General features: G+C 48.3%; 1 protein-coding gene across 4 annotated transcripts in view; it reads left to right on the forward strand.

The window, feature by feature from the left end:
• The window catches only part of GPSM1 (G protein signaling modulator 1), a 247,440-nt gene extending 227,749 nt beyond the window's left edge, over window positions 1-19,691 (forward strand). For all 4 annotated transcript variants that reach the window (XM_066580518.1, XM_066580517.1, XM_066580519.1 and 1 more), the window contains exons 13-14: window positions 11,712-11,920; window positions 13,412-19,691. In XM_066580518.1, coding sequence (XP_066436615.1) covers window positions 11,712-11,920; window positions 13,412-13,606 — 404 coding nt within the window. In that variant the 3' untranslated portion in view covers window positions 13,607-19,691. The remainder of the gene's footprint in view (window positions 1-11,711; window positions 11,921-13,411) is intronic.
• Window positions 19,692-23,079: the final 3,388 nt, after the last annotated feature.

The raw sequence follows: 23,079 nt of genomic DNA on the forward strand, positions 1-23,079 counted from the left end.
TCTACCTCACCTCTGTGTGCGTATACTGAGGAGACTCTACCTCACCTCTGTGTGCGTATACTGAGGAGACTCTACCTCACCTCTGTATGTATGTACCGAGGAGACTCTACCCCACCTCTGTGTGTATATACTGAGGAGACTCTACCTCACCTCTGTGTGTATATACCGAGGAGACTCTACCTCACCTCTGTGTGTATGTACTGAGGAGAATCTAGCTAACCTCTGTGTGTATATACTGAGGAGACTCTACCCCACCTCTGTGTGTATATACTGAGGAGACTCTACCCCACCTCTGTGTGTGTATGTACTGAGGAGACACTACCTCACCTCTGTATGTATGTACCGAGGAGACTCTACGCCACCTCTGCGTGTATATACTGAGGAGACTCTACCTCCCCTCTGTGTGTGTATGTACTGAGGAGACTCTACCTCACCTCTGTATGTATGTACCGAGGAGACTCTACCCCACCTCTGTGTGTATATACTGAGGAGACTCTACCTCACCTCTGTGTGTATACACTGAGGAGATTCTACCCCACCTCTGTGTGTATATACTGAGGAGACTCTACCCCACCTCTGTGTGTATATACTGAGGAGACTCTACCCCCCCTCTGTGTGTGTATGTACTGAGGAGACACTACCTCACCTCTGTATGTATGTACCGAGGAGACTCTACGCCACCTCTGTGTGTATATACTGAGGAGACTCTTCCTCCCCTCTGTGTGTGTATATACTGAGGAGACTCTACCTCCCCTCTGTGTGTGTATATACTGAGGAGACTCTACCTCCCCTCTGTGTGTGTATGTACTGAGGAGACTCTACCTCCCCTCTGTGTGTGTATGTACTGAGGAGACTTTACCTCCCCTCTGTGTGTGTATGTACTGAGGAGACTCTACCTCCCCTCTGTGTGTGTATGTACTGAGGAGACTGTACCTCACCTCTGTGTGTATATACTGAGGAGATTCTACCTCACCTCTGTGTGTATATACTGAGGAGATTCTACCTCACCTCTGTGTGTGTATATACTGAGGAGACTCTACTCCCCTCTGTGTGTGTATGTACTGAGGAGACACTACCTCACCTCTGTATGTATGTACCGAGGAGACTCTACCTCCCCTCTGTGTGCGTATACTGAGGAGACTCTACCTCCCCTCTGTGTGCGTATACTGAGGAGACTCTACCTCCCCTCTGTGTGCGTATACTGAGGAGACTCTACCTCCCCTCTGTGTGCGTATACTGAGGAGACTCTACCTCACCTCTGTGTGCGTATACTGAGGAGACTCTACCTCACCTCTGTGTGCGTATACTGAGGAGACTCTACCTCACCTCTGTATGTATGTACCGAGGAGACTCTACCCCACCTCTGTGTGTATATACTGAGGAGACTCTACCTCACCTCTGTGTGTATATACCGAGGAGACTCTACCTCACCTCTGTGTGTATGTACTGAGGAGAATCTAGCTAACCTCTGTGTGTATATACTGAGGAGACTCTACCCCACCTCTGTGTGTATATACTGAGGAGACTCTACCCCACCTCTGTGTGTGTATGTACTGAGGAGACACTACCTCACCTCTGTATGTATGTACCGAGGAGACTCTACGCCACCTCTGCGTGTATATACTGAGGAGACTCTACCTCCCCTCTGTGTGTGTATGTACTGAGGAGACTCTACCTCACCTCTGTATGTATGTACCGAGGAGACTCTACCCCACCTCTGTGTGTATATACTGAGGAGACTCTACCTCACCTCTGTGTGTATACACTGAGGAGATTCTACCCCACCTCTGTGTGTATATACTGAGGAGACTCTACCCCACCTCTGTGTGTATATACTGAGGAGACTCTACCACCCCTCTGTGTGTGTATGTACTGAGGAGACACTACCTCACCTCTGTATGTATGTACCGAGGAGACTCTACGCCACCTCTGTATGTATGTACCGAGGAGACTCTACGCCACCTCTGTGTGTATATACTGAGGAGACTCTTCCTCCCCTCTGTGTGTGTATATACTGAGGAGACTCTACCTCCCCTCTGTGTGTGTATATACTGAGGAGACTCTACCTCCCCTCTGTGTGTGTATGTACTGAGGAGACTCTACCTCCCCTCTGTGTGTGTATGTACTGAGGAGACTCTACCTCCCCTCTGTGTGTGTATGTACTGAGGAGACTCTACCTCCCCTCTGTGTGTGTATGTACTGAGGAGACTGTACCTCACCTCTGTGTGTATATACTGAGGAGATTCTACCTCACCTCTGTGTGTATATACTGAGGAGATTCTACCTCACCTCTGTGTGTGTATATACTGAGGAGACTCTACTCCCCTCTGTGTGTGTATGTACTGAGGAGACACTACCTCACCTCTGTATGTATGTACCGAGGAGACTCTACGCCACCTCTGTGTGTATATACTGAGGAGACTCTACCTCCCCTCTGTGTGTGTATACTGAGGAGACTCTACCTCCCCTCTGTGTGTATATACTGAGGAGACTCTACCTCCCCTCTGTGTGTGTATGTACTGAGGAGACTCTACCTCACCTCTGTATGTATGTACTGAGGAGACTCTACGCCACCTCTGTGTGTATATACTGAGGAGACTCTACCTCCCCTCTGTGTGCGTATCCTGAGGAGACTCTACCTCCCCTCTGTGTGCGTATACTGAGGAGACTCTACCTCACCTCTGTATGGATGTACCGAGGAGACTCTACCCCACCTCTGTGTGTGTATATACTGAGGAGACTCTACCTCCCCTCTGTGTGTGTATATACTGAGGAGACTCTACCCCCCCCCCCCTCTGTGTGTGTATGTACTGAGGAGACACTACCTCACCTCTGTATGTATGTACCGAGGAGACTCTACTCCACCTCTGTGTGTGTATATACTGAGGAGACTCTACCTCCCCTCTGTGTGCGTATACTGAGGAGACTCTACCTCACCTCTGTATGTATGTACCGAGAGGACTTTACGCCACCTCTGTGTGTGTATATACTGAGGAGACTCTATCTCACCTTTGTATGTATGTACCGAGAGGACTCTACCCCACCTCTGTATGTATGTACTGATGAGACTCTACCCCACCTCTGTGTGTATATACTGAGGAGACTCTACCTCACATCTGCATGTATGTACCGAGAGGACTCCACCCCACCTCTGTATGTATGTACCGAGGAGACTCTACCCCACCTCTGTGTGTATGTACCGAGGAGACTCTACCTCACCTCTGTATGTATGTACCAAGGAGACTCTACCCCACCTCTGTATGTATGTACCGAGGAGACTCTACCCCACCTCTGTGTGTATATACTGAGGAGACTCTACCTCCCCTCTGTGTGTGTGTGTATATACTGAGGAGACTCTACCTCACCTCTGTATGTATGTACCGAGGAGACTCTACCCCACCTCTGTGTGTATATACTGAGGAGACTCTACCTCCCCTCTGTGTGTGTATGTACTGAGGAGACACTACCTCACCTCTGTATGTATGTACCGAGGAGACTCTACGCCACCTCTGTGTGTATATACTGAGGAGACTCTACGCCACCTCTGTGTGTATATACTGAGGAGACTCTACCTCATCTCTGTGTGTGTATGTACCGGGGAGACTCTACCTCACCTCTGTGTGTGTGTATGTACCGAGGAGACTCTACCTCACCTCTGTGTGTGTGTATGTACCGAGGAGACTCTACCTCACCTCTGTGTGTGTGTATGTACCGAGGAGACTCTACCTCACCTCTATGTGTATATACTGAGGAGACTCTACCTCCCCTCTGTGTGTGTATATACCGAGGAGACTCTACCTCACCTCTGTGTGTGTGTATGTACCGAGGAGACTCTACCTCACCTCTGTGTGTGTATGTACCGAGGAGACTCTACCTCACCTCTGTGTGTGTATGTACCGAGGAGACTCTACCTCATCTCTGTGTGTGTATGTACCGAGGAGACTCTACCTCACCTGTGTGTGTATGTACCGAGGAGACTCTACCTCACCTGTGTGTGTATGTATCGAGGAGACTCTACCTCACCTGTGTGTGTATGTACCGAGGAGGCTCTACCTCACCTCTGTGTGTGTATATACCGAGGAGACTCTACCTCACCTCTGTGTGTGTATATACTGAGGAGACTCTACCTCACCTCTGTGTGCGTATACTGAGGAGACTCTACCTCACCTCTGTGTGTGTGTGTATGTACCGAGGAGACTCTACCCCACCTCTGTGTGTAAATACTGAGGAGACTCTACCCCACCTATGTGTGTATATACCGAGGAGACTCTACCTCACCTCTGTGTGTGTATATACTGAGGAGACTCTACCTCACCTCTGTGTGTGTATATACTGAGGAGACTCTACCTCACCTCTGTGTGTATATACTGAGGAGACTCTACCTCACCTCTGTGTGTATATACTGAGGAGACTCTACCTCACCTCTGTGTGTATATACAGAGGAGACTCTACCTCACCTCTGTGTGCGTATACTGAGGAGACTCTACCTCCCCTCTGTGTGTGTATATACTGAGGAGACTCTACCTCCCCTCTGTGTGAGTATGTACCGAGGAGACTCTACCTCACCTCTGCGTGTGTGTATATACTGAGGAGATTCTACCTCACCTCTGTGTGTGTATATACTGAGGAGACTCTACCCCCCCTCTGTGTGTGTATGTACTGAGGAGACACTACCTCACCTCTGCATGTATGTACCGAGGAGACTCTACGCCACCTCTGTATGTATGTACCGAGGAGACTCTACCCCACCTCTGTGTGTATATACTGAGGAGACTCTACCTCACCTGTGTGTGTATGTACCGAGGAGACTCTACCTCACCTGTGTGTGTGTATATACCGAGCAGACTCTACCTCACCTCTGTGTGTGTATGTACTGAGGAGACTCTACCTCACCTCTGTATGTATGTACCGAGAGGACTCTACGCCACCTCTGTGTGTGTATATACTGAGGAGACACTACCTCCCCTCTGTGTGCGTATCCTGAGGAGACTCTACCTCCCCTGTGTGCGTATACTGAGGAGACACTACCTCACCTCTGTATGTATGTACCGAGGAGACTCTACGCCACCTCTGTGTGTATATACTGAGGAGACTCTACCTCCCCTCTGTGTGTATATACTGAGGAGATTCTAACTCACATCTGTGTGTGTATATACCGAGCAGACTCTACCTCACCTCTGTGTGTGTATGTACTGAGGAGACTCTACCTCACCTCTGTATGTATGTATGTACCGAGGAGACTCTACGCCACCTCTGTGTGTGTATATACTGAGGAGACTCTACCTCCCCTCTGTGTGCGTATACTGAGGAGACTCTACCTCACCTCTGTATGTATGTACCGAGAGGACTCTACACCAGCTCTGTGTGTGTATATACTGAGGAGACACTACCTCCCCTCTGTGTGCGTATCCTGAGGAGACTCTACCTCCCCTGTGTGCGTATACTGAGGAGACACTACCCCACCTCTGTATGTATGTACTGATGAGACTCTACCCCACCTCTGTGTGTATATACTGAGGAGACTCTACCTCACATCTGCATGTATGTACCGAGAGGACTCCATCCCACCTCTGTATGTATGTACCGAGGAGACTCTACCCCACCTCTGTGTGTATGTACCGAGGAGACTCTACCCCACCTCTGTGTGTATGTACCGAGGAGACTCTACCTCACCTCTGTATGTATGTACCAAGGAGACTCTACCCCACCTCTGTATGTATGTACCGAGGAGACTCTACCCCACCTCTGTGTGTATATACTGAGGAGACTCTACCTCCCCTCTGTGTGTGTATGTACTGAGGAGACACTACCTCACCTCTGTATGTATGTACCGAGGAGACTCTACGCCACCTCTGTGTGTATATACTGAGGAGACTCTACGCCACCTCTGTGTGTATATACTGAGGAGACTCTACCTCATCTCTGTGTGTGTATGTACCGGGGAGACTCTACCTCACCTCTGTGTGTGTGTATGTACCGAGGAGACTCTACCTCACCTCTGTGTGTGTGTATGTACCGAGGAGACTCTACCTCACCTCTGTGTGTGTGTATGTACCGAGGAGACTCTACCTCACCTCTGTGTGTGTGTATGTACCGAGGAGACTCTACCTCACCTCTGTGTGTGTGTATGTACCGAGGAGACTCTACCTCACCTCTGTGTGTGTGTGTATGTACCGAGGAGACTCTACCTCACCTCTGTGTGTGTATGTACCGCGGAGACTCTACCTCACCTCTGTGTGTGTATGTACCGCGGAGACTCTACCTCACCTCTATGTGTATATACTGAGGAGACTCTACCTCCCCTCTGTGTGTGTATATACCGAGGAGACTCTACCTCACCTCTGTGTGTGTGTATGTACCGAGGAGACTCTACCTCACCTCTGTGTGTGTATGTACCGAGGAGACTCTACCTCACCTCTGTGTGTGTATGTACCGAGGAGACTCTACCTCACCTCTGTGTGTGTATGTACCGAGGAGACTCTACCTCACCTGTGTGTGTATGTACCGAGGAGACTCTACCTCACCTGTGTGTGTATGTACCGAGGAGGCTCTACCTCACCTCTGTGTGTGTATATACCGAGCAGACTCTACCTCACCTCTGTGTGCGTATGTACCGAGGAGACTCTACCTCACCTCTGTGTGCGTATGTACCGAGGAGACTCTACCTCACCTCTGTGTGTGTATGTACCGAGGAGACTCTACCTCACCTGTGTGTGTATGTACCGAGGAGACTCTACCTCACCTGTGTGCGTATGTACCGAGGAGACTCTACCTCACCTGTGTGTGTATGTACCGAGGAGACTCTACCTCACCTCTGTGTGTGTATATACTGAGGAGACTCTACCTCACCTCTGTGTGCGTATACTGAGGAGACTCTACCTCACCTCTGTGTGTGTGTATGTACCGAGGAGACTCTACCCCACCTCTGTGTGTAAATACTGAGGAGACTCTACCCCACCTATGTGTGTATATACCGAGGAGACTCTACCTCACCTCTGTGTGTGTATATACTGAGGAGACTCTACCTCACCTCTGTGTGTGTATATACTGAGGAGACTCTACCTCACCTCTGTGTGTATATACTGAGGAGACTCTACCTCACCTCTGTGTGCGTATACTGAGGAGACTCTACCTCCCCTCTGTGTGTGTATATACTGAGGAGACTCTACCTCCCCTCTGTGTGAGTATGTACCGAGGAGACTCTACCTCACCTCTGTGTGTGTATATACCGAGCAGACTCTACCTCACCTCTGTGTGTGTATGTACTGAGGAGACTCTACCTCCCCTCTGTGTGTGTATGTACCGAGGAGACTCTACCTCCCCTCTGTGTGTATGTACTGAGGAGACACTACCTCACCTCTGCATGTATGTACCGAGGAGACTCTATGCCACCTCTGTGTGTATATACTGAGGAGACTCTACCTCACCTGTGTGTGTATGTACCGAGGAGACTCTACCTCACCTCTGTGTGTGTATATACCGAGCAGACTCTACCTCACCTCTGTGTGTGTATGTACTGAGGAGACTCTACCTCACCTCTGTATGTATGTACCGAGGAGACTCTACGTCACCTCTGTGTGTGTATATACTGAGGAGACTCTACCTCCCCTCTGTGTGCGTATACTGAGGAGACTTTACCTCACCTCTGTATGTATGTACCGAGAGGACTCTACGCCACCTCTGTGTGTGTATATACTGAGGAGACACTACCTCCCCTCTGTGTGCGTATCCTGAGGAGACTCTACCTCCCCTGTGTGCGTATACTGAGGAGACACTACCTCACCTCTGTATGTATGTACCGAGGAGACTCTACGCCACCTCTGCGTGTATATACTGAGGAGACTCTACCTCATCTCTGTGTGTGTATGTACCGGGGAGACTCTACCTCCCCTCTGTGTGTATATACTGAGGAGATTCTAACTCACCTCTGTGTGTGTATGTACTGAGGAGACACTACCTCACCTCTGCATGTATGTACCGAGGAGACTCTACGCCACCTCTGTGTGTATATACTGAGGAGACTCTACCTCACCTGTGTGTGTATGTACCGAGGAGACTCTACCTCACCTCTGTGTGTGTATATACCGAGCAGACTCTACCCCACCTCTGTGTGCATGTACCGAGGAGACTCTACCTCACCTCTGTATGTATTTACCAAGGAGACTCTACCCCACCTCTGTATGTATATACTGAGGAGACTCTACCTCCCCTCTGTGTGTATATACTGAGGAGAATCTACCTCACCTCTGTGTGTATATACTGAGGAGACTCTACCCCACCTCTGTGTGTATATACTGAGGAGACTCTACCTCCCCTCTGTGTGTGTATGTACCGAGGAGACACTACCTTGGTGAGAATCGTGCCGTTTAAACACTGATTGTTAAATGTTTCACATGGGAATGTGAACACTGAGTGATAAGCACCCGAACCGGCGCTGACTGTTATGCCAGCCGAAACTGGACAAGTGAGAACCTCACGATTCTCATCCATCGTACAGACGTTGGCTGCGTTTGAACGATTTCCTGAGCGATAATCGTTTCCGTCTAAACGGGACATTACACTCATTAATAGGATATACACAAAAAAAATCAATATTCAAATTTTTATGGGGGTCCCTCCCAAAAGTTGCCATTTGGTAAGAAAATGAGTTTCTGAAAGTTTCTGATCATTTGATACTGTTAACCCGCGCCTCGCCAACCTTGAAGTTACCATTTTAGAGAATTTTTGTTTTTTTCACCCATAAAACGAAACTATTTGTCCCAGAAACCCGATTGTGGTCACATATTATTGATACTGTTCTTGTCCACAAATATTACTTGAACCCCTTTTAGGTATGATTCATATATTTGAAGATATCAGTAAATTTTCAGTGCTGATCGTGTTCCGGATTCCCAAAATCGATATTTCCTGAAAACACTCAGTTCTTGGCTACATGCCATTATCTCTGACTTTAATGTCCATGAATTTCTTTTATCGTGTTCATGTGTAATGTGTAAGGTCCGCAATATGTTTTCATAGAAATGTGGACAAACCCAAGATGAAAAAGGGTATGGTAGGAGAACAAAAATCCAAAAAAATTACAGGAAATGTATTTCACACAAAAAAGAGGATTTCTTAAAAGATAGAAGAATATGCATTATAAGTGCATTGTACCAACTAAAAGGACATAAAAGAAATATATTTACTTACATTTTACATGATTTCATCAGGAAGCGGCTCGGAGAGGGGGGCTTTTGCAGTATCGGGGTCAGGTTTCCTACATTCTGCTACGGCTTGTAACAAGAACTGACGTTGTTCTTCGGTGTCTTCGGACTCCGTACAGCAGAGTACAGCCACCGTTTGTGGCGGCCTGTATCCAGCTGCTGGTCGTGGCAGGCTCTGGGAATTCGGTCCTGATAGAACTGCTCTTCTTTAAAAGGTCACTACTACACTTTGGCAATCCTATTAACACAAGCTTGTTCAATGAGATAAACCAGCACAAAAGCACGAGTCACTTTCTTTACCTAAAATGATATTTAGGTGCCAAAAAAAACTTCTGAAAGTACTAGGGTTCTTGCTTCTAATTTGCTGTCAACTGAAGTCCATCTCCTGTAAGAGAGGCACTGAGTCAGATTACAAGAAGTCGATGGGACTCTGCTTGCTGCTGCTCATAGAAGTATATGAAGGAAGGAGGAAACTACGGTATCACAGATACTGCAGGAGCTAATAGTAAATGTAAACTCATTGCTACTGAAATCACATCTATACTGCTCAATACTGCTGTATAATGTCCTCCATTGTGATGTTTATGTGGCTGTACTACAGAGAGATGGAGAACAGGACATCCTGCTCCTATGTGTACAGCGTATGGAGACATCATAGCAGCTAGTCTATACCCATTAGATCAGGGAAGACTGGGAATTAGAGGTGGAGCCTGCAAAGGGGAAAACTGGTGACAAATGCAGGTTAATAATATAATGGCCTGACGTAGTTCTCCCTCACGTACACACAGCAGCTCATTCAGCAAAGTCATCTGAAAGTGCGGGAACGCTTTAATGTGTCCCTGCTCTACTTATAAACTAATCAGTAAATTAAATGGGCACCAACTTTATACATAAAGGTGTTATTACACAGGTTGTAGCGGCCACCCAGCAATTAGCGTTACTTCACCAGTGTTAACTGCACTTGTGTAATATCACCGTAACCAAGACCTTTTACTTATCTCCGGACGTCATTAAAGCAATCCTCTGCTCCTGGACAAAGATGGCTGCATCGCTTCTCTGACTACCTGATGAACACTGTGTATTAGTATACATAATTAGTCCAAGACACTACACCCACTGTGATTAACTAGTGCTGCCCCCATGAGCAGTGTTGACCTTTAGAGCAGCCTGTAGGGTCTTAGACTACCAATGCACTGGGTCCTACTGCCAGGACTCCCATCAGCGCATACAAATTACGGCCCACAGACCCATCAGCGTCTTCGCTGCCCAGCGCGACTATGTGATCTTACAGAACAGATGTCCAAAATCTGGAGATCATCTACTATAGTTATGGCGCAATCTGCAGGAAGTCCCCCACAATATATTGGGGTTCTCACCATTGTTCTCCTCCCGTCAGCCCTTCTTCTGATGACGTCATCTTTACAAGTTCCGGGTTTCGTGTCCTCCTAAGTGTCACTTCAGTAGAAGGGGATTTCAGGTTGTGCTCCAATTACACTGAAGTGACTATTAGCTTTGAAAATCTTAGTATCGGTCACTGCCTGCAATATCCACAATAGAAGACTGAATGAAGGTCTAATTATCCGGAATGAGCAGTAATCACTGGTGTTATGTGCTGCGGTTGTGTCACCCGTCAGGAGGACGCACATCGCTTTACATCTTCCAGGAGCTAATAATTGGGAGGACGGCAGCGCCAATTATCGCCTTCACGCGATCACTCAGCCATAGGTCGTCATTAAGGCAGCCAAACGTGGGACAAAGGATCGTCAAATCACTCAAAGGAGTAATGAGAGGATACCGAATGAGCTGCACAGAGGGATTCTGGGAAAGTGCAACATTAGAGCATGGTATGAGCTGTAAGAACATGTACAGACAGCTGCCGATGGAGTAACTCCAGTAATGATGGTACTCCGCTCTTCATCGATGGGCCGTCCCGGTCTTACGCCCCACCTGTAGTTAGGGGGACCCGCTCCTTCTCAAGACCTTAGAGGGGTTGTACCAACATGACAACACGCAGACTTCAGAAGTCATGCAGAATCAATATCAAATAAGTGTTTTGTTGCAACGCAGAATATTCCATGCCATTCGTACGACAGCAAAGGTTCCCCTTTAAAACCAATAGGGGTTGAGTTGTGGGCAGCTCTCACACAGATTCTGCCATGGAACACGTAGGAAAAGCCGTTGTGAACAAAGTCTAATATCGCGTACAATGTAATAAGATTTTAGTTGGAATCTTTTTAAAAAATTCTCATCTGTAGATATCGTTATTCCATATATTTGTTATTGCACCCCGATTCCCTCCCAGAATGCCATTCGGTGCTGCTAGTCGCACGCGCTCCGTCCCATCACCCCGATCCTGGTAGACATGGTGGCAGTGTGATTCCTGCCCTCTCAGGATAGGAGCCTTCATACATGACTGCGCCGTATCCGCAGATTGTATATAACATTTACTTTCCCGTTGCTCCTCCTCTGCCGTATCGCAGTTAACCCTTTCCAACTTTACCTTCACAGCTGCTTCATCGTTGATGGCCTCCCCTCAGACAGAAGAATTTTTTGACTTGATAGCCAGTTCCCAGAGCAGACGGCTGGACGACCAGCGGGCGAGCGTGGGCAACCTACCTGGTCTACGACTAACGCACAACAACATGGGACATCTGCGAGTAGAAGGAGACCAACAAGAGCCCGGGGATGAGTTCTTCAACATGCTGATGAAATGCCAGGTGAGTGTCAGAGTCAACACAACCAAATCTTATCCCGCAAGTATTCAACAGCACCAAGTATTAAAGGGGCATTCCGGGCATTTATCTCCTTTCAGTACGCATTACTTGTCCTCAGGAAAAGTCATCAGTAGTTGATCCGCAAAGATCCACCACTCGGGATCTCAGCCCCGCACTCACTGCAGCGGGCCAGATCTTGACGGCTCCGTCTGTATTGGGGTCAGAACTGGAAGTACTTTGAAAGGTATAGCTCACTTGCTTTCAATGGAAGTGAAGCCTTCTATTTCGCTTTTGGCTGGAAGTGTAGAAGAAGACCTCGCTGCCAATGAAATCAATGGCAGCTAAACCTTCTATAGCAACTCCAGCCCTGCTACAGTGAGTGCGGGGACTGAGATTGGTTGATCGCTGGGGGTCCCGAGCAGCAGATCACCGCCGATCAACTACTGAGGTCCTATCCTGAGTACTGAAAGCAGCTAAATGCCCAGAATACTCCTTTAAGCACTATGAAGACTCTACCAAGGATCATAAATGGCAGCCACCATCTTGCCTTGGTAAATAACACAGCTGGTGGCGAAACAGGGCCCCCTGGTGGCTGCACTTGTGTGGTAGCGATCAGCGATTCTCTCTCTACATGCCTTTGTTGAAGCTTTGCCGTCTAATGATGAGGGGTTCCAGTCTTCTGGGAATGTCATGGACCTTCTGTGTGAAGCCCCCGCATTAGTCCCAGGATGATCATTAGTCCGTCAGCGGTGGATCCAGCGCTCACGAACAGGTTGTCATTATTACGCTTCACTGAAAGCTCCAATCTCTGACTATTGCTATCTGCTCTTCAATTAGAGGAGCCCCAGCTGTAACGGCCATAGACCCGCACGAAAGCATCTCCTAAACCTTCTGTGCTCAACTTCTAGCAGCACTTTTAGTTTACTTTTACCATCATTTTAGGTATTACTGTAAATTAAACGGATATTCCAAACCCGCCCGCCCAATGCCGCACATCCAGGCTACCCAAGGCGGCGGGGTCTACACAAACGGGCGAGCATACCGCGGTTTACGTAACATCCATTTACTTGTATGGAAACCGAAAAGATTGGAAATGATCACAGCCCATAGAACAACCTCGCTCCAATGTGCGTACTACTCAGCGCTTGCTCATGTGTGTCACGTGCGACAGGAGAGCAGAGGGTGGCGGTACGTCGGCAACAGCAGCGAGGTTTCGGAGACCCTTCCTCAGTCGGGTGTGATCGCGCACCCACTTCTACGATAATCACATATAAATATAAGAACGCCGTCATTAGCAAGCATGTTTAAAGGGAAAGTGATCATCTGCTACATCATAGATACAAGCGCGAAGTCCGATATCCGGCTACCGCTGATTTCCAGAACGACAGAGCGCCCCCTCCGGGTCAGTCCTGTCATACTGAAGATCAGTGCTATCTGAGATCACAGACATCATCGTGTGTTATATTTCATCTCTTCCCTCACCTGTTTCCACAGTCTTCACGGATAGACGACCAAAGATGCGCCCCGCCAGACCCCATGCCCCGAGGGCCCACAATGCCAGACGAAGACTTCTTCAGCCTCATCCAGAGAGTACAGGCCAAGAGGATGGATGAACAGCGAGTAGATATCCCGTCCAGCCAAGAAGATGGTGACCATCCACACAATCAACGGAGGCCAAACAACAGCTAAGTGTTAGCTCTTCTGCCAAGACAAAGACCTGCCTTTCAACAAAGGAAGCGAACCTCCGAGGACCCGACTCCATGTAGTATCTGACAGCAGAGAGCAACTTTTGAATTAGAAATCCGTGTATTTGCATAGCTGAAGCAAATCGTTAAACGTATGTGAAGTGTCTTCGGCCAATTAGTAGATTAACAAGGACCTTCCGTTTTTCTAGGACGTTTTTATGTAGCAGGCAGCTGCGGGAAAGAACCTGTCGGAGGCGTAGTAACAGCGGCAAACAGACACAGATTTAAGGTGGACGATTTGCGGCACAAGTCAACTTCTGTGGAAGCGTTACACAGATAAGTGGCGTCACGGACAGGAGTTTCCGGCGCCCAATCTTTACAGTGGGAGACGGCGTTACTACTGTATGTCGTAAGCGGGTAAGCAAGCAGGCGACGGTTACTCTGGAGCAGCTCACTGAGGGCCTTATTCACTAAATGGCAATAATTGCTTTGTAGCTTAGTGAGATTTCCTTTTGTAATATATTCTTTATGGGTTTTATAGACCGAGTGAGACTGTATGCGGCGCACGCGATGATGGCGAGCGTGCCATGTCTGACCTGCAGGGAACAGGTTAGCAGGTACTAGCAGTAATATAGGGGGCGCTGACCTAGATTTACTGCCGTTCAGTGAATGAGGCCTAGAGATTGCAAGCTACAAAACTGCCGTAGGTCACTTTCCAGCGAGTTGGTGCAATCTGCCTGTCATTACCAGAACACAAAGGAACTCCAGGCATTTCTTAAAAGGGAGCCAATGTGGGCCGAGACATTCCAGCTCAACCCAAACTGGATCCACGTCCTCCAATCTACCCCCACCCACCCCGTAAGCAATGCAATCATGTCTACAAATCATAAGGGGAAACTGGACACAAGTAGTAGGGAAGGACACGGCTTCGATTTGTGTCTTTTCTATTAACAGGGTATTACAGGACTGGTCAAATCCTCATTTCTAAAACCTCTGCTTGCTTACAGTGAATGGAGACATACTTACAGGTGAAGTCCTGAGGACACCATTGAGGTCACATCTCAGCCATGTTGGGTTCCAGCAGAAACGTGGCAGATTTTCAGTGCGGCTGCCTATGCTTTTCACTGATAGCATAAAGAACCAGGTAGATTAGCAGAAGCGCAGCACCTCCCAGATTCTGCAGATTTCTTCTGCATTTTTGCTATGCAAAGGGTGAATCTATGCCAAATTCCAAATGTTTGAACATACCCTCTTGTTGCATCCAGCTCGGAGAGGATTGCCGAGACTGGAGGTTTCCATTCCACAACAGCAAGCAGAGATTTTAAAAATGTTGAGGAAGTGAAGAGAAATATATATAAAGAGCATTTATCAAAACTTTAACATAAAAATGAGCCTTTTTTCCGGCGGCGACCGCTGATGCGCAGTCAGTTGTTATGTCTCTGTAGGTTCGGAAAGTTGCAGAACTTCTCATTATACAACGATTGACCTTTATTTACATAACCCCCTTAATGATGATCTGCTGGTGAGGGTGGTAAATGACAGACGATCCTCCCGGTCACAAGTGCCATCCACCATACGACAGTATGCTGACCGCCACTCATAAGGCTGCTGATTGCGGTCGCCCCCCCAGACTCATCAATTCAAGTCTGCCTGCCGGCCGCAATCAGAGGAGCTTCGCCTCAGGCTGCATTCACATGGGCGATGTCCATGTGTAATATCTGACCGCGGGCGATGTGGTCAGATATGGAGCGTGAAGATGACCGACGCATTAAAGCACTGTTATTTACATGAGCGATGCTTCTCTTGGCCCTAATTGGTCTGAAATAGAAAAATTGCAGCTTGTCCGATTTTTGGGCGAATCTTGTTTAAGAATCGACCATTATTTTCTATAGTAGGAAAAAAAAGTTGCAACGCGCTCAAATGTGAGCAAAAAAACGTGATTCTTACATTGTGAAATACCGCATCTCCCTCGCAGGCAAATATCGCAGGTTCGCAAGTGTGATATTTATTGGTCCCAGTTTTTCGGACAGATATGGCACTCGCCCCTGTGAAGCCCCCCGAGTTCTCCAGGGGAGCAGCATGAGGTTGTGAGCGCACCCAGTACAACCTGCTGCCGATGTTCTTGTAGATGTCACTCGTCGAATCGGAATGAATGAAATACGCAGTGAAACTTTGTCGCTGTTCTGTGGCGGAGCGCGCTGCAGGGTTCTTTCACTGTCAGTGATTGGGGTTAAAACCGCATTGTGTACTGTTTAGGGTGCATTCTGCAACGGAAATACCGCTATATGCGAGCTCGGCCGGACGGGGTCACACATAGCGAAAAATCTGCATCAAAAACCGCGTTAAAGTTCGCTACATCAGCGTGAATCCTGACTAAGGTCGCTCTAACCGCGGCGGGTTCCAACGCATGTTACAGCATCTTTAATGCACCCCCTCATTGTGATGGGTGACGAGCTGCACTAAAACGCAGAAAAATAGAGCAAACGGCGTTCGAAAATCATGGCATTAGAGACGCCACCTTCACATCCAGTGATTATTGTGTATGAGGAGACGCTGGAAGGAGGCATCAGAGGGGGACTGAAGTACTTCAGGGGCGGAGGAGTTCTGGATTTGATTTCTTCGGGTCTCGGAGAAGACTTGTTATATGGTCTCTTATATAGGGTCGAGTATTGTCGGTTTCCGCCCCGTAGCTCCGGGACATTAGACTATTACACGGTTATAGTGTCAGTCCGTTCGGATCTTTACCTTCTTGTACAGAGCTGGTTGCATCTGTCACATCCCGCAGCGGCAGCACAAAATGGCCGCTGCAGGCTTCCTTAATTCCCATTGAGCTGAAGGGATAAAGCGAACGTGTAGCCGGCGGTCCGGTCAGCCTTGGTCTACATGTGATGGCAGGAAAAAAATTAATTAAAAAATCGCTAATGTCTACGACTCAAATTCGTGCAAGATGTGCGAGTCTTGCAGCGCGCAATTGTCGTGCGCTTTTCCCGGCCGTGTGAAAGCAGCCTAGCGGTGAGAAGCCCATGAAGCGCTCCGAAGAGGCCTGCGATTGCCTACAGGGACAGTTGTGTTCTACCAGCTGCAGCCGTCCCTAGAGATATATATATATAATAGTAGCGATATGAGGTCGCTGCTCACCGGTTATAACCAGATCATCCTCCGTTCTTCGTACAAGGATCACAAACTTATTCCATAATGATGTGGATTGAGAGAGGTTAAAATACGTCCGACCGTCCACTCAGCGCCCCGACCAGGAATAGAAGGGTTTTATGCCGGTGACACATTGCCATATTTCAGCCCCCATTTTGCGTCCATCCCGGCCTGACCCGAATTCTGAGTATGATAGGAATGTATGGTGATTGGAGTTTGGGCGAGGAGACCAGTCGGCACAACGGAGGCCGAAATCTGGCAGTTTGTCACCGGCCTTACTGAGCGGATTACAGGTACACGGGGGCCGATTTAATATTGCACATCCACCAGTCTGCTGGAGTGGATTGGGCCAGAGGACGGTCTTACATGCTGTAAACATTTATCATGTGTTAGACACTTTTTTTCGACAGGTGTGACAAAGGGGTGTGGCCAAATACTTCATTGTGCACTAAATTCGTGGCAAAATCTGGCATAAACTAAGTGAATAGGTGGCATCAAGTTAGACTAGACTTATCATCCAGCAGAACTTCTGGCACATTTTAAGACTGCCTGTGTTGCACCGTCTACTAGATAGCAGAATGAATCTGCCCTCCGTGTTCAGATGTTCCACCGTATTCTAGATTAGGGGGCTGCACCCCATCTCATGTCCTCCGCGAACGCTGAGGATGTGTTTACATAAAATGACATTATGGTACAGGTTTGCTGGCGGTCCGTAAGATATCAGGTCATTCAAGGTTACGTAAAGGGGTTCTGACATTTAAAAAAAAAAAATCTATACTAACTTACCTATTCCTCCCCTATTAGTCTACTTACCAGATCTTCACCTCACCCAGTCTCTTGCAGTCCCAGGGGGTCACCTCACCTCCAGCTGGCTGATTCTTCTGCTTCCTGTGAGGTTACGTACATTGCCAGCAGTCTCCTTCCGCCAGCCAATGTACCTTACACCACAGGCCAACAGGGGGAGTGCCGATCTATGGAAAAGACTGCTCATGCAAGCTGTATCGGCAATAGACCAGAACTCCTTCCTAGACTGTGAACGCTACAGCACATGGATGTGACCTTCACTAACCCGGCCGGACGAGAATGTGAGTAATGCAGCCTTTATAACGAGCCGGCCAGCATGCAGCGAGGTGGCCCCAGGGGCACTGCAGAAGCTCAGCCAGGAGAAGATGTGGTAAGGAGACTGACTGGGAAGAAATAGGCGAGTACAGTATATTTTTTTAAATGACAAAAACCCATTTAAAGGCGTTGGGTCACAAAATTAAGACATTTGTAAGAAGCCGTTAGCTGATGGCTGCAGGTGCGGCTTTTCTGAGCTATGTCTGACTATAGAGGTAGCATTATGTGATGGCCATCCACATGAATGGCTTTGCGTGTAATCCATAGACTGGCTGTGTCTGCCTCCCTGATCTGGCTCATAGCAGGGCATCCCTCTCTACAATAGCCATATGTCGAGAGAACATCTGAAGGTGTATTTCGGGACTTTGACTATTGATGTCCTATACTCAGGATGGGTCATCAATAGTTGATTGGTGGGAATCTAGAGCCGATTGTCCCGGTCCATTATCAGTCTAGCTCTTGCCATCGGTGGTCGGGGCTGGAAGTGTAATAGGAGGCATTACTCCCATCAATGCCACCTACTACACTTCTGGCTCTGACCACCAATGACGACGTCCGGCTCTGCTGCACTGACAGCGGGTAGAAATAATCAGCTGAATGATGGGAATCCAGAGCAGGCAACCCCCACCTATCAACGGCCCATCCTGAAGATAGGTCATCAATAGTAAAAGTCCAAGAATATCCCTTCAATAGGTGTGATGTGCCCACATTAAGGTCTACCACCACCTCATTTGTTATTGATGAGAGAAGACATTCAGTTTTTGTATTTGCTACTATTAAAATTGCTGCCCATTCCAAAGACCTGATACCTCTGTACTGCAGCCGCCCATCCAAGTCTCCTGGCCGGTGGCCGAGCATAGACAGCGAGTCCTAACGTTTGACTTGCTCTAACGTGGCGCAGCTCGTCCTGCACATGCGCCGTACTACATGTATATCCCTTCGCCTTTGTAAAGTTTACTAAAGCTCCGGCACGTGCAGCGAGCGTCGGCGCCTGCAATGGACAGACACTCCGAAGAACCGTCAAGCAGGAGGGATATAGATGTACTACAGTTATGTTCACATTTGGACCTTCGGGTGCAGATTCGGCACAGAATAACGGACAAAATTGTGCAGTCGGTGGGGTCCGTCTGGCACTTACGTTTTTTTTTAGTGTTCAGCTCTGAGAACTGTGGCCTGTTGTAGCGCCAACGTGACCCTAATATATGGCGTATGCACAGGCCAAGTACCGCTGTATTACAGGAAGTGAAAGAATACACCACCCATGCTCGGCCACTGGACCAGAGATGGAGGAGGTGGCAGCGGTAATGCCAAGGGGCACCATCCTCTACAAAAGAGGTACATCTCTCTGCCACAACCACTTGTTGTGTGATGCACATAAAGGAGGAGGTGACTTTGCTGCCTTTGAGCTTCGGTTGTGTCACACATAAGACATAAATGAGAAGGTAGAACAATGCTAGCCGCCACCTACAGGCCAGGACACCCACACATGAGCCACACATACATCTCTTCTCCATCCACGGTACCTGATCATACACTGCACAGGAGACAGATTGCAATAAAACCGCCTCTGCTACCTGATGTGGGGCGGGGGGCATTCAGTCCAAAACTGGAAGCGGGCGCTGGACTCCAAACAGCGGAAATGCCACATACTTGAATGTATTAAAACTATTTATTTTCCAATGTGCATTTGCCGAAATGTTTTTTTCCAAGTTTGGTTTCTAACGAGAATAAAACAATGTAAGGTACTGGACTTTTTCCTGACATCTGCCAAATATCTGAAGACTTTGTTCTATTGTGCTTAATTAATAAAAATATTTTGTGGTCTACTGGCGTGGGCGCTGTTCTTCATGGCCGAGGTCTCAGCCATCGTCATCAGCTAACCGGTGGACGGATGATAAATGTATATATGGTCGGGAAAGCCCTGAATTGGATTTGTCGCCTGTTTCATGGGACATAGGTGTTCTCTATAAGGCTGGAGGTTGTAATGCGAGTCGCAGCCGAGAAAGTCCGGACAGCGCAAGGACACTGCACATTCCACGAGTTATTTCACATGGTCTATATGACAAACTGCATAATTATGGCCCCATGGGGGCGCTGTCTGTGAAATTAGCCAAGGCTGCATTTACAGAACTCGCACACGAATAGCGCCCATTAATTTCAATAGGTTCATTTACTGTACGAGATCGAAGAATCGCAGCAGGTCCTGTTTTGGGGTGATTCGTCTATGGGAAACGCATCGCACTTGCATGCAAATGTGAGTTTCATGCAAGGCCGAGTGTAATCTGATAATGCCCAAGACTGGCAGAGATGCGCTAAATAACGGGCACCCCAACACAAACCGTCAATTCTTCTGCTGAGTAGATAGCGGAGAGTGGTGAGTATATCGTTATTTTAACATTTACACCTCGCAGTTCTGCTCATTGTCCATCAGGGGCACCACCGTCGCATTTCTCCATTGGGCTCCATAAGATGTTCCCATATATTTGGGGAGTTTCACACTGAACAATCACCACATTAGGAACAACCGGCGCCCGATATCTTGTGATCAGTAACGCGGTACCACACAACAGGCACATCACGATCTGCTCTCAGACAATGCGCTGACCTCTCCTCTGGGGACTGACAGCGGGCGTGTGGTGCCAGTATTTCTGAAGAAGCTGCACTGTTGGTGGCAGTTTCTGACCCGCGGTATCAATAGTATAACAAGACTGAACTATGGACAGACCTCCAACAGATCATACAGCTGCATGCCATGTGTGGTTGATCCTAGAGGCGGGCGTTGGGTGGCACGTCTGGTATCTCACCAACGTCATGCTACAATGGACCAACTGAACCATCAATACAGCAGCAGAAGTTAGACAAATGACCATGAGGCATATCTGATGTTAAATGGGATTCAATTACCAAAGATTGACAAGGGTGCCCCTGATGACCCCATATCATTACCAACACCACCTCACATGGGCCCAGGAAAGACATCAATGGACCTCAGACACATGGCAGAAGCTTATCTGAAGTTCTAAATCCCATTTCTTGCTGAACCATACGGAGGGCCAGGACTGCATCGGGCATAAACAGCATGAAGCCATATCTCATGGGTGCCCCATTGGGGTACGACAGACCAGTGATGGCAGTGACGTAGTCTCTGGAGCGTTTGCTTGGCATGGCCCAGGACCGTTGGGTCATCAAATCAAAATCCTTGAATCGTGAACACTACAGGGACCGGTTAGCTGACCATCCACACACCTATCTTCAGGAGGTCTTCCTTGACTACATCTTTCAATGAGGACAATGCTCCGTGCCATGGTGCTCGGGTCACTAGGGACTGGTTGGAGGAACACAACAATGGATTCTCCACATTGCCTTGGCCCCTGAACTCACCGGACTGTAACCCCATAGAACACATTTGGGATATACTGGAAATGGCTGTGAACGCCGCTCCCACTTATCCACAAAATGTGCAGCAACTGCAGCAGGCATGGGGCAAGTGGAGTATGGGGCATGTTTGCCATCTTGTAAATCTGTTACTTGACATCTGAAAGCCATGATCGCCTGAAAAGTTGGGCTAACCGAATAGGCAATCATTCAGTGCATGTCCCAGAACAACAGTGATGAACTAAGAAAACGCTACCCAGGAGATGCCCAGTAGTGGTGTTTGCGAAGGAATGCCAATCTACCATGCCATGTGTAGTCAGACTTGCAGCACTCCTGGGTATCAGACAGGGGGAAATCTGCTATCAGATGGCAAGTGTTGAGTTCTCCTCCTGCTTCCCTTAAAAAACCTGTCCAGGTAGGGACTGGAAAATCCGTTGTAACTACACTCACCAGAGGCTAGGGGGCACTATACCCACTCGATGCCACACAGCATAGACTGCTGGTAGAGTTGGCCACTGCTCACCGCAGGCACTACAAGAGCTTGCACTTCTGCAGCATTTGGTATGCTATGAAAGGGTTAACGCGAGCCCCATCCAGGGATTTACCTTGAAGTTTGCGCAGAATTGTATTACTCCGATAAAGGGCAGCGGACGCCGCCGCTGTCAAGCAGCATTAATCTCTCCGCTTCAGCTGGTTGAACTTCAATGTCAGCAAGAGATCGTTTTCATTACAACTGCCAGAAAACTTGGTGTCAGAAATGTATTATCTGCGGGCGGGAAGGCTGGAGGGCCATTTGTAAATGTTATTAAATCCTGCGCCGACTTGTAATTGAGCCGTACGTGATCGCTGCGCAGGATTTACAGGAGAGGCTGCGGCGCCCATAACAATCATCGCCCTCCACGTCTCCTCTGTACGCCATCCGACAGAAGACCTTCCCAACAGAGCGCCGCGCTCACCTGTATACGGCAATGACCACTAGCTGGTGCCCGCTCCAGGGGTTGGCCCACAGGTCAGGGGTGAAAGGAACGACGACACCAGAAGGAACGTCCTCCTTTAGAAACGCCAAATGAGCGATAAAAAGACATGAAGATGCAACTATAAACCGCATACGACGGTCCTGCATCAGCCGTGCCGCCATTATTATCGCTAGCCTTAGCTTAACTGAAAAATTATTGAAAACCCTGTAAAGTAAAAGATATCTGCTGCTACAATGGAAACCATCAGCAAGCAGGCTAGGTGCTGCTGCTGAGTCTCTCTCATTTGTGTTAAAGGGATGTGCAATCACTTAAAGGGAACTTGTCAACACCTTTGATCCTTATAAACTACGTTATGGGACGCAAAAAGTGCTGGCACGCCAACTTTGCAGGGACACAGCGCAGGACTGCTGCACCCAGCGAGCATGAAACACCGCTCCCCGGACTCGCCATTCCATCACTTTTTGAGTCCCATACCGTAGCTAACGGGACTCAAGGGTGATGACCGTGTTCCTTCCAAGTTACTGAGAAAAAAAAAAACCACTCAGCGTCGCTATAGCTAAGCATCCCACTGTAATTTTCCCTTGCATCGCCAGTTGTGCAGGTAGCTGTAGCATGCGCCATTTACTGCACCGGGTGGCCAGGACACTGCTTGTGCATGGGAACCAGTGAAGAGGTTGCGTCGCTACACCACTACTGCAGACCCTCCATTCTAAGGACCAGGGATCCCAATAGTCGGACCCCCACTGATCATAAAGTGATGACATATCCTACGATACGCCATCACTCTATAACACGCCAAAACCACTTTAATACACCCAGTGCCACACGGATAACCCCCTAACCAGCTGATTACCGT

The sequence above is a fragment of the Eleutherodactylus coqui genome, chromosome 10 (assembly GCF_035609145.1).
Source record: "Eleutherodactylus coqui strain aEleCoq1 chromosome 10, aEleCoq1.hap1, whole genome shotgun sequence".
NCBI classification, from domain to species: domain Eukaryota; kingdom Metazoa; phylum Chordata; class Amphibia; order Anura; family Eleutherodactylidae; genus Eleutherodactylus; species Eleutherodactylus coqui.